At 40.2% G+C, this 13,921-nt stretch overlaps 1 protein-coding gene across 2 annotated transcripts in view; it reads right to left on the bottom strand.

Moving 5' to 3' along the window:
- The window catches only part of LOC115215140 (guanine nucleotide exchange C9orf72-like), a 55,014-nt gene that overhangs the window by 21,964 nt on the left and 19,129 nt on the right, over nt 1-13,921 (bottom strand). For both annotated transcript variants that reach the window (XM_036505606.1, XM_029784313.2), the window contains exon 3: nt 7,533-7,634. In XM_036505606.1, coding sequence (XP_036361499.1) covers nt 7,533-7,634 — 102 coding nt within the window. The remainder of the gene's footprint in view (nt 1-7,532; nt 7,635-13,921) is intronic.

Here is a 13,921-nt window from a genome sequence, read left to right as displayed (position 1 = left end):
TCTATTTCTTTACTACCCACAAGGGGCTAAACACAGAGAGGATAAACAAGGACAGACAAACGGATTAAGTCGATTATATCGACCCCCAGTGCGTAACTGGTACTTAATTTATCGACCCCGAAAGGATGAAAGGCAAAGTCGACCTTGGCGGAATTTGAACTCAGAACATAACAGCAGACGAAATACGGCTACGCATTTTGCCCGGTGTGCTAACGTTTCTGCCAGCTTGCCGCTGATTATTATCATCATTACTAAGGTGGTGAGCTGGTAGGATCATTAGCATACTAGGAGAAATGCGTAACAGTGTTTCATCTGTCTTAACATTCTGAGTTCAAACTCTGCTGAGGTCAACTTTGCCTTTCATCATCGATGTAATAAGTGCCGGTTACGTACTAGGGGTCGAGTTAATCAGCTATCCCCTCCCCCACCAAATTTCAAGCCTTGTGCCTATAGCAGAAAGGAATACTATTATTATTAAGGTGGTGAGCTGGCAGAATCGCTAGCATCCCTGAAAGGATGATAGGCAAAGTCGATCTCGGCAGAATTAGAACTCAGAATGGAATGACAGACAAAATACCGTTAAACATTTCATCCAGTGTGCTAACGTTTCTGCGAGCTCACCACCATAACAATTATAAAATAATAATAATTTTTTTTTTCTACTCTAGGCACAAGGCCCAAAATTTTGTGAGGGGAGGGCAGTCGATTAGAATGACCCCAATATGCAACTGGTGCTTAATTTAAAAACCCTAAATGGTTGAAAGGCAAAGGCGACCTCAGCGGAATTTGAACTCAGAACATAAAGACAGACGAAATACTACTAAGCATTTCGCCCAGAGTGCTAACATTACTGCCAGCTCCCTGCCTATAAAATAATAATAATAATAATATTTTGAGTTCAAATGCTACAGAGGTCAACCTGGCCTTTCATCTTTTTTAAGGGTCAATAAAATAAAGGACCAGTCAAGTACTGACGTTGATACAATCAACTCTCCCCTTCACATCAAAATTGCTGGCTTCATACTGAAATTCGAAACCATTAGTAGCAACAGTTTAGTAGTAGTTGTAGTAATAGAGGTAGTAATGGTGGAAGGAGGAGGAGGATTTATCAACATTATTATTGTTACCTCTGAATATACACTCTCTTTGTTATGCTGTAAGCCACCACTATGGAGAAAGCACAGTGGGATGTGGGGGAGGGGGTCAATAGCGATTGACAGCACACACAGCTCTGATGATGGTAGAATAGGTGGCAGTAAGGGGTGGGGGGGAGATAGTAAAAGGAAATCAATTAAACTTCAATCTTGTATCATTTTTCCTCGACTCAGGAAATCTCCACAATATTTAACTCAACAGACACAGCATACAAATATCCCCCCACCCACTCACCGCCTTCATTTTCTCTCACTAGGTACTAAACAACCCCCACCCCCCAACCACCACCACCACCACTAACACAACCACCAAAAGGGGGGGGGATCACTATTCCAAACCATAACACAACAGTTTGGCAAACTAGTGTTCCATTCTGTTCCAGCCTGCTCTGATGTCAATGTAACCATGGCTACACACCCTCCTCACACTCACACAACTACACACACAGACACATACACACACATATATATATATATATATTTATAAATATATATAAATATATATAAATATATATATATATATATATATATATATATATGTATATATATATATATATATATATAAATAAATAAAATATATATATATATTATATATATATATATATATATAGAGAGAGAGAGAGAGAGAGAGATACAGAAATAAAGTGAACAGGTGATGTCACATCACATGAATCAAGTCCTACCTGCAACCATAAAACACCAGTCTCTTCAATGATGAAAATCAATTCATTCATAACACTGTGTCTCTAACAATCAATACGTGAGAGTCATCAGCTTCTATATACACTTAATCAATTAATCAATAGAGTGACAGGTAACATCAATTTGTGATGAAGATTATCTGATATATCAGCTATATATATATATATGTGTGTATGTACATATGTGTATACAGGTGAGTGGACAAATTAAAGCAAAAGGCACTCAACACATTTAGGAGTTACATATATTATTTAAAGCAGTGTTGCTATATGAAGCCTATGAAACCTGAAGTTGCACCTGGTCAAATCAAACTGTTTTAAATAATAATGATGATATATATAAATACACAGGTGAGCACATAAATGCAAAATGGAAAAGATATGCTACTGTATCTGTTTTGGCAGGGTTTTTATGGCTGTATGCCCTTCCTAAAACCAACCACTCTGCAGAATGGAGTCAATGCTTTTTACATGGCACCAGCACATGTGAGGTTAGTTTGGGCAGGATTTTTACAGCTGGATGCCCTTCCAAATGACAACCACTTTACAGTGTGAACTGGATGCTTTTTACGTGGCACCAGCACTGCCAGGGTCACTAAGTAACTCGCAAGACAAGGAATTATGAGAGGGGCAGGTGTATCATCATCATCATCATCATTGTTTAACGTCCGTTTTCCATGCTAGCATGGGTTGGACGGTTCGACTGGGGTCTGAGAAGCCAGGAGGCTGTGCAGTCCCCAGTCTGATTTGGATGCCCTTCCTAATGCCAACCACTCCGTGAGTGTCGTGGGTGCTTTTTACGTACCACCGGCATAGGGGCCAGAGGAGGCTGGCAAACGGCCACAATCAGTTGGTGCTTATACCAGTCAGGCGGCGCTGGCATCAGCTACGTTCGGAAGGTGTTTTTATGTGCCACCAGCACGGATATCTTAACTACAATTTCCATTTGATTTTTATTTTGATGTTGACGTACTTGATTCAATAGGTCTCCTCAAGAACAGCGGGTCACTCTACGATCCAAGGTTAGCACAGCAGGCCGTCCTGCAAACCATGAACTCACCTAGTTTGCCTTCCAACTACATGGTTCTGGATTTAGGTTTTTATCCAGTCTGCTGGCTAAGTGTGACATCTATGACCTTTTAATCTCTATTAAACTATATCAGCTAGCAGCCAATTTATGTTTGGCAAGCAGCGACAGTGGATACTTGCTACTGATGAAACCTCAAAAAAGCAGAAATTTGGATTTAGTAATGACATCACTGCTGGTTGATGGATTTTGCCTGTTGTTGATATATTTGTGTTTTTAACACTATACATCTATAAGGGATGCTTTTTAAAGACAAACACTGCAATTTAGAAGGCTTTCATCAGCACATATGCTTTAAGTATGATACACATATTGCTAATATGTGTGTGTGAGAGTGAGAAAGAGTTTGTGTTGCCTTGACTTGACATCATATGTTAGTTGTGAATGAATGCCACTGTCATGCAAGTGGTGCCCTTCATTTCCAATCTTCCATGAAAACATGTCTGCTCATGGGGAAATATTACCTTGCTCAGAAACAAGTGAGTGTTGGCATCAGGAAGGCCATCCAGCCATAGAAAATCTGCAGCAACATGCACCATCCAACCCATGCTAGCATGGAAAAATGAACATTAAAGCAATGACAATGATGGTGATATATGATAATGATATACAGGTGTGTGTATATGCGTATATATGTACATAAGTATGTAGTTAAGATGTCTGCTTCACAAATACACATTTCTGAGTTCAATTCTAAGCATGGCACCACAGGCAATGGTCTTGTGCCACACTTCCATGTTGATCAATACCGTTTAAGTGGAATTTGTTAGACTGAAACTGAGTGGATGCCTGAAATAAATACATACATGGTTTTGTGTTTATGTTGTGTAACTTAGCTAATCAAAAAACAGAAATCAATAAAATAAGTAGCAAACTGAAATAAATACTAGAATCAATATGATTGACCGAAGACTTCAAGATGGTGTTCTAACATGGCCACAAACCAGTGTTTTTTTGGTTTGTTTTTTTTACTTGTTTCAGTCATTTCACTGCAGCCATGCTGGAGCACCACCTTTAATCGAGCAAATCGACCCCGGGACTTATTCTTTGTAAGCCTAGAACTTATTCTATCGGTCTCTTTTGCCGAACTGCTAAGTGACGGGGACATAAATACACCAGCATCGGTTGTCAAGTGACAGTGGGAGGGGACAAACACACACACACACACACATATATATATATATATATATATATATATATATATATATATATACGACGGGCTTCTTTCAGTTTCCGTCTACCAAATCTACTCACAAGGCTTTGGTTGGCCCAAGGCTATAGTAGAAGACACTTGTCCAAGGTGCCACACAGTGGGACTGAACCCGGAACCATGTGGTTGGTAAGCAAGCTACTTACCACACAGCCACTCCTTTGTCGTTTACTTGTCTTAGTCATTAGACTGCAACCATGCTGAGGCACTTGCCTTGAAGAATGTTTTGCCCAATGAATCAGCCCCAGTTCTTTTTTTAAACCTGGTATTTATTTTATTGGTCTCTTTTGCCAAAACAACTGAATTATAGGGACATAAATACACCAATATCCATTGTCAAGCGATGGTGGGGTACAAACACAGACACACACACAAATGCTCTCATGTGGCTAAGAGATGTTTTGACATGTTTACTAAGTCAGAAAACAGCACAGCTCTCATGACTTTCGGAAACATTTTTTCACACTGAGAGTTGCTGACGTATGAAACAAACTGCTGGCATCAGTTGTTAGTTGTCGGAGCACTGCATCCTTCAAAACTTCTCTGCTGCCTGAGATTCGCCAACACTATACCTGATTTTCTCCCCTCCATACATACGCAAGCATGTATCTGACTCGTGCACTGTTCACTTCCCAGACATTTGTACATTACTGCATATGCTTTATATGCACTTTTGACAAGTTGTGGTGCACCTGAGCACTGTATACAATAATTTCATTATTATTTTTTTTTTTTATTTCAAGCAATACTGGTACTGACTAGCACCTAACTAGCACCCTGCACCACTTTGTTGCCTTTCGGTTGTAAATTGCGAATAGCCACCTTAATAATTAATAATTCTCACTTTACTATTTTCAGAATCAGTCAATGTTTCCTATGGTGATCTCTATAAGACTGACAGGGTGAGTTAGGTTCTTTAACCCTTGGCAACAAAGTATTGGGTCACTGATGAAGATTAATTAAATCTGAAATCAGCACTAATATGACTCCATCACATTTGTGGTTGGGAGGGAGCGCGTTTCCCTTCCCAGCCATTAGAAAAATGCTTTCACATGGCTAAGAGCTGTTTTGTCTCTCATTTCTAGCAATGCTGGTACTCACTAGCATCATCCGCCACTTTAGTGACAACTAAATTTGTTGCCATGGCTGTAAATTATGAATACCCACCTTAATAATTTATGATTCTCACTTCACCATTTTTGGAATCAGTCAATGTTTCCTATGGTGTTCTCTATAAGACTAACAAGGTATGTCAGGTTCTTTAACCCTCAGCGACAGAGTATTGGGTCACTGATGAAGATTAATCAAATCTGAAATCAGCACTGATATGACTCCATTTCGCTTGCCATAGAGAGCTTGTCTGGACCTTGTCAGTTGTTAGAAAAGTGTTCTCACATGACTAAGAGTTGTTTTGACTCTTATTTCTAGCAAAGCTGGTGCTGACTAGTCATGCTGGTGCTCACTTTAGTCACGACTATATTTGTTGCCTTCCTGTTGTAAACTGCAAATAGCCATTTTAATAAATTTATATATATATATACCTGGTGCAGCCTTCGGGCTTCCCAGACCCCAGTGGAACCGTCCAACCCATGCTAGCATGGAAAGTGGACGTTAAACGATGATGATGATGATATATATCAAGATTAATCAGCCAAAATTGCGAGGATGATCTGGTTCTTGACTGAAGATTGAAGGCTTTGAATGTCCCGTCCGTGTTTTTTGTATCGTCTTCTAAATGTTTTGTGTTCTTGTCCTAGTTTGTATTTTTTAACATATACATATATATATATATATATATATGATGGGCTTCTTTTGGTTTCTATCTGCTAAATCCACTCACAAGGCTTTGGGTGGCCTGAGGCTATAGTAGAAGACACTTGCTCGAGGTGCCATGCACTGGGACTGAACATAGACCATGTGGTTAGAAAGCAAGCATCTTACCACACTGTATAGACTGGATGGATCAATGGATAGAGGGAGAGAAGAAGGGTGGGTGGATGTATGGATGGACGAGTTGGGTAAATCGAAACGCAGATAGATATATAGATAGATGTAGATATTGTATGTTTAAATCTAATTTACAACAAGCCAACAAGTGAACCTCAATGTAGTTACTAGATCTGCTTGAAATATCAGCTAATTCTCACTCAGGCTATATTGGAGACTAACTTGTATCTGAATAAAATATGTGATGGTCATGGATGGAATACATTTAATCATAGGCCTGGTGATCACAGCTGAGATAAGGATACATAACAGCAGTTAAATTTCCTTCAGAGCACACACTATAGACTTAAAAAAAGGATAATGCATATACTAGATATACTATGCTTACTACTATTTTAGAAGGTATTTATGAAAGTACTGGCATTTGATAACAACCTCTGATTGTGAGAGCTTTTCAATATGTGGCCCTTCTATGCATAACCTGCATCATTTTCTTTCATTTATACATATGTGTGTGTGTGTGTGTGTGTTTAGGTATAACAAGTACATTACAGAGTGATTGCATTAGCCATTTAATATCACAAAAACTATTACATTTTTTATATTAAAAAGTGATGAATTTTCTACATCCAGCTGCACAAATATTGGAAATGAATGACGTTGATTTACAACAATCACGCAATATAAACAAGACAAGGAAACAGTCATATACTCACATAGACACATCATCATCATCATTTAATATCTGTTGTCCATGCTGGCATGGGTTGGACAATTTGACCAGAGCTGACCAACTGGGGAACTGTACCAGACTCCAGTCTGATTTGGCATCGTTTCTACAGCTGGATGTCCTTCCTAATACTTACCACACAGCCCCTCCTGCACCTATTTATTTTGTTCATGCTGGATGCTTTTGTGTGGCACCGCACGAGTGTTTTTATGTGGAACCCCATGGAGCTTTTACATGTCACCATGACGAGTGCTTTACACCACTAGAACGATCAGTCTTAACAATTCTGCTGTAGAGTACAGATTTTCTTGAGTACAGCAAGGCACCAGGTATCTTGGTTCTTCATTATCTCACCTGAAAGATTCAGTGTCCCGAGATTGTTCTTCAGTACTTCATCCCATGTCTTCCTGGGTCTCTCACTTCCACGTGTTCCATCCACTTTGAGAGAATGGCACTTCTTTATGGAGCTGTTGGCATCCATCTGCATCACATGACCTATCATCATTACCACTAAATCCATTCAGAGGGCCATAGCAGAAGACACTAATGTGCCAAGCAATGGGACTGAACCTAAAACCATATGGTTGGGAAGCAAACCTCTCAACCACAGAACCACACCTTGTACCTATGTGGAGATAAACACATATCTTACACACACATGCACACACACACACACTAAAAACATAGAACTTGTTTTACTTACTTCAACTTCAGTTGGTAGCTTAGCTTCACTCAAAGATAGCAGCATCTCTGTAAAATTACACAGGTAAGATGTAAATACAGACAGAGCTTCATTTCTAGAATCCTGTAACAGACAGAAGAATGTAGAAAAAAAATTGCAGTCAGAAAGCTTCTACATGGTCAATGAACCTGCTCAAAGTAGCAGCTAAAATCCTCAAATGTTTATAGCAGGGAGGGGGCACACAAACCACCAAAACATCTTACTCTTTACTCTTACTCTTTTACTTGTTTCAGTCATTTGACTGCGGCCGTGCTGGAGCACCGCCTTTAATCAAGCAACTCGACACTGGGACTTATTCTTTTTTTGTAAGCCCAGTACATATTCTATCGGTCTCTTTTGCCGAACCGCTAAGAAATGGGGACATAAACACACCAGCATTGGTTGTCAAGCAATGATAGGGGGACAAACACAGATACATAAACACACACACGCATATATATATATATATATATATATATTATATATATATATATATATATATATATATATGTATATATATACATATATACGACGGGCTTCTTTCAGTTTCCGTCTACCAAATTCACTCACAAGGCTTTGGTCAGCCCGAGGCTATAGTAGAAGAAACTTGCCCAAGGTGCCACGCAGTGGGACTGAACCTGGAACCATGTGGTTGGTAAACAAGCTACTCACCACACAGCCACTGTTCCTTAACATATCCCACATAATAGCTAAATTTTTTCACAAGATCCACATTATCTTCATAATACGGACACTATGAACCATCAACAGAGCATCAATGTAGTTCCTTAACCCTTTAGCATTTAAACTGGTTGCATCCAACCCAAATATTCTACTTGGTTTATGCACAAATCTGCTAGATCTGGCCTCACACACCTACCCTATATCATTCTCAAAATAAACAATCATATCAGCAAAATGTCGAAGGAGTAGCTGTGTGGTAAGTAGCTTGTTTACCAACCACATGGTTCTGGGTTCAGTCACACTGCATGGCACCTTGGGCAAGTGTCTTCTACTACAGCCTCGGGCCGACCAAAGCTTTGTGAGTGGATTTGGTAGATGGAAACTGAAAAGAAGCCCGTCGTATATATATATATATCATCATCATCATCGTTTAACGTCCGTTTTCCGCGCTAGCATGGGTTGGACGGTTCGACCGGGGTCTGGGGAGCCAGGGGCTGCTCCAGGCTCCATGCGTGTGTGTGTCTGTGTTTGTCCCCCTAGCATTGCTTGACAACCGATGCTGGTGTGTTTATGTCCCCGTTAGTTAGCGGTTCGGCAAAAGAGACTGATAGAATAAGTACTGGGCTTACAAAAGAATAAGTTCCGGGGTCAATTTGCTCAACTAAAGGCGGTGCTCCAGCATGGCCGCAGTCAAAATGACTGAAACAAGTAAAAGAGTAATGAGTAAAGAGAGTGTCCAAGTTTGTATAGTCTTAACACTTACAACAGTATTACTCTTTACTTGTTTCAGTCATTTGACTGCGGTCATGCTGGAGCACCACCTTTAGTCGAGCAAATCGACCCCGGGACTTATTCTTTGTAAGCCCAGTACTTATTCTATCGGTCTCTTTTGCCGAACTGCTAAGTGACGGGAACGTAAACACACCAGCATCAGTTGTCAAGCGATGTTGGGGGGACAAACACAGGCACACAAACACACACATACATATATATATATATACATATATACGACAGGCTTCTTTCAGTTTCCGTCTACCAAATCCATTCACAAGGCATTGGTTGGCCCGGGGCTATAGCAGAAGACACTTGCCCAAGATGCCACGCAATGGGACGGAACCCAGAACCATGTGGTTGGTTAGCAAGCTACTTACCACACAGCCACTCCTGCGCCTGTATGTCTGTCAATGTTAATCATACACTGAAATTTAATTCAAATTACATGTACAAGATTTGTGGGTCACTCACAAACAGCAGATGGGTGTGTTTATTGACAAGGTATTGGATATAAATCAGCTTGAGAACTTACATGTAGCGTCTACACCTAATCAATATAGATGTAAGATCTCCCTTTACAAGCTGAGGTGGAGGAATCACAAACAGGTCTTAAGTGTTACATCTAAGGTCAACATGCTCCACATTGGAGATGTGATGGTAGATGGAGATGGGTAGAAATGATCAAATACTCTTCAACCAGACACTCTTGTGCCATTATGCACTATCGAGTATGTCCAATCACTTACTGAGGTTAATCAATAACATCAATAAGTTATTGCTATTATTGATTATCTTCTGCTAAATTTCTCTCAACTTCCTTTTGTTTGTTCACTCACAATATCACTGGTGAAGACACTAGACACTAGCCCGGAGTACCATGCAGTGGAACTGAACCTGAAACCACATGATTGTGAAGCAAACTTACTAACAACACTACTTACACACACATACACATACATGTGTACATGTGTGTGTGTGTGTTTAGTGCTTTTTGTGTGGCAGATTTTTTTTATGGCTGGATGCTTTGGACAACCTGAGGTAGCAGCAAAAGACACTTGCCTTAACCATATATATCATCATCATCATCATCAATTAACGTCCGCTTTCCATGCTAGCATGGGTTGGACGGTTCAACTGGGGTCTGGGGAGCCCGAAAGCTGCACCAGTCCAGTCAGATCTGGCAGTGTTTCTACAGCTGGATGCCCTTCCTAACGCCAACCACTCCGAGAGTGTAGTGGGTGATTTTATGTGCCACCGACACAGGTGCCAGACGAGGCTGGCAAACGGCCACGCTCGGATGGTGTTTTTTATGTGCCACCGACACAGGTGCCAGACGAGGCTGGCAGACGGCCACGCTCGGATGGTGTTTTTTATGTGCCACCGACACAGGTGCCAGACGAGGCTGGCAGACGGCCACGCTCGGATGGTGTTTTTATGTGCCACCGACACAGGTGCCAGACGAGGCTGGCAGACGGCCACGCTCGGATGGTGTTTTTATGAGGCTGGCAAACGGCCACGATCGGATGGTGCTTGTTACGTGCCCACAGCACGGAGGCCAGTCGATGCGGTACTGGCTACGGCCACGTTCGGATGGTTTTCTTATGTGCCACGTGCCACAAAGATGGCCTTCATGCCGATGGCACGTTAAGCACACCATTCGAACGTGATCGTTACCGCGTCACCTTACTAGCACTTGTGCTGGTGGCATGTGAAACATTCGAGCGAGGTCATCGCCAGTGCCACTTGACTGGCCCTCATGCCGGTGGCATGTAAAAGCACCCACTACACTCTCGGAGTGGTTGGCGTTAGGAAGGGCATCCAGCTGTAGAAACTCTGCCAGATCAGATTGTAGTCTGGTTCGCCAGTCCTCAGTCAAATCGTCCAACCTATTCTAGCATGGAAAGCGGACATTAAATGATGATGATGATGATGAGAACAAATAGTGAAGAATTATCAATCCAAGCAAAATACTTCATGAGCTCTCTGTAGGTACACCAGGATAACAAAAAAAACTCCAAGTAATCTTTTGGTAGGGTCCCAAATTATGGTTCATCACAATTCTATATTGTAAATCCATGGATGGGCCTCAGATAAACTGGTTTTTACAAAGTGATATATAAGAGACAAGTTAAAAATAATGGCCATTACATATAAATTCCTTTGTATATATATATATATATATATATACACACATACATACATACATACAGAGAGAGGGGAGGGACTTTCACAGTTTTTATCATCTTACATTTACAGTTATTGTATGATGTCAGGACATACATGTATACATATGTGCGTGTATGTGTGTGTGTGTGCACGTGCATACACACAGCTGAAGACACTTGTCCAAGGTGCTGTGCAATGGGATTGAACTCAGAGACCCACTGTTGCAAAATGAATTTGTTAGTCACGTAGCCATGCTAACACTCATTAAATACCTAAATACTGAAATGAATTTAATTTAATGATGAACATGGTCTATTGTTTCATTTGTTTTTATGCATAAATATAAGGACTACAGAGTGAGAAGAATTACCTTACAATTATTCTATCATTCTATAGAATTTAGAATCAGATACCACTCAGCTTGAATGAACTCTTTTCAACTATAGCATGGCCTTTGTTTGTGAACAATTATCTTTCCTTTGTATCATTTATATATGTAGGAGAGGAAAATTTCAATTACTTTTTTCATGCAAACAATATATTTTAATTTATTTATTCTTTTATTCTTTTATTTGTTTCAGTCATTTGACTGTGGCCATGCTGGAGCACCGCCTTTTTAAGTCGAGGACATCGACCCCAGGACTTATTCTTTGTAAGCCTAGTACTTATTCTATCGGTCTCTTTTGCCGAACCGCTAAGTGACGGGGACGTAAACACACCAACATTGGTTGTCAAGTGACAGTTGGGGGACAAACACAGACACACATACACACACACACACACACACACATACACGACAGGCTTCTTTCCGTTTCCGTCTACCAAACCCACTCACAAGGCTTTGACCGGCCTGAGGCTATAGTAGAAGACACTTGTCCAAGGTGCCACACAGTGGGACTGAACCCAGAACCATGGTTGGTAAGCAAGCTGCTTACCACACAGCCATTCCTGCACCTATCTATTTTGTTCATTTTTTTTTTCATATGGCGCCTTATGTTCTGAGTTCAAATCCCACTAAAGCCAACTTTGCCTTTCATCTTTTCAGGGATGATAAAATAAAGCACCAGTCAGGTGTTGGGGTGGGGGTCAATGGTATAGACTAATGCCCTCCCATAAAAACTGCTTACCTTGGTCTTAAATTAGAAACAATTATTATTAGGTTGTCCCAAAAGTTCGTAGAAAGTCTTGGAAAATAATGGTCTTTATTTTGAGGAATAATTTTTGTTGTTTTTGTTAGTACTTGGCGAGTAAAAATTCAATTTTCGCAAGTGTTTACGAACTTTTGGGACAACCTAATATTATCATTATTATTAATATTATCATTATTATTATGGTGGCAAGGTAGCAGAATTGTTAGCACACCGGGCAAAATGCTGAGCAGCATTTTGTCTGTCCTTATGTTCTGAGTTCAAATTCCGTTGAAGTCGATTTTGTCTCTCATCCTTTCAGTGTTTAATGAAAGAAATACCAGTTATGGACTGGGGTCAATGTAATTGACTATACCCTCCCCGCAAATTTCAGGCCTTGTGTCTATAGTAGAAAGGATTATCATTATTATTATTATTATTATTATTATTACAAAGGTGGCAAGCTGGCAGAATCATTAGCACACCAGAGAAAATACTTAGTGGTATTTCATCCTTCTTTACGTTTTGAGTTCAATTTACGTCAAGGCTGACTTTGCCTCTCATCCTTTCAGGGCTGGTTACAAAAGTAGTAGTTGAACACTTTCAGGCTTTATGCCTATAGTAGAACAGATTATTATTATTATTATCAAGGCAGAAAGATGGCAGAATCATTAGCATGCCGGGCAAAATGCTTACCAGCATTTCATTTGTATTTCTGTTCTGCGTTTTAATTCCGCCAAGGTTGACTTTACCTTTCATCCTTTAGGGATCAATAAAATAAGTACCAGTTGAGCATGGGAACTGATGTAATCAACTTACCCTATCCTCTGAAATTACTGGCCTTGTGCCAAAATTTGAAACCAATATGTAATAGTTACATATTTAAGATCAATCAATTCAACTGCTCCATGCTCAAAACTATGTGATCTCACGCTTACATTAGATATTAGATGTTAAGGGCAGCCCAAGAATTAGTATAGCAATGGAATAAACCCATACTTTCCAGTATTTAGCTATGCCCCTATTTGAAACCTCTGTGTCCTCTTCACCGTCATTCTTCTAAGGTCAACATCATCATCTTCTAAGGTGAATAAAATAAAGTACTAGTCATGTACTGATGTCAAAACAGCAGCATCCGTCGTAATATGTGACTCTGTGCCTATGTTAAAAATCCTTACAACTAGTAATGGATTGACAGAATTGTTAGGACATCAAAAAAAAAATGCCACCCGGTATTGAATTATACCTCTTTAAGTTCTGAATTCAAATCTCACCAATGCTGATCTCATTTGTCGATAAAACAAGTAACAGTGAAGTACTGGAATCAATATAATTGATTGTTCTCACACCACAGAATTTCTGAATTTGTTCCCATATAAGAAAATCTTTATTATTAAATGACTGAGCTACAGGCATGGCTTGTGGTTAAAGAAGTTCACTTCCCAGCACATGGTTTTTGGGTTCAGTCCTACTACATGGCACCTTGGGTAAGTATCTTCTTCTCTAGTCCCAGGCTGACCAACCAACATATATCTGCCTTACACTCAACGAAAGAACCTTTTCAATGCCAACAGAGTTAAGAGATCCCTGAGCCTTTTAAACCCTGTCATAACTCTGACT

This window comes from Octopus sinensis, linkage group LG8, assembly GCF_006345805.1.
Source record: "Octopus sinensis linkage group LG8, ASM634580v1, whole genome shotgun sequence".
Taxonomy (NCBI): Eukaryota; Metazoa; Mollusca; class Cephalopoda; order Octopoda; family Octopodidae; genus Octopus; species Octopus sinensis.
This window is presented reverse-complemented; position numbering and strand designations above follow the sequence as displayed.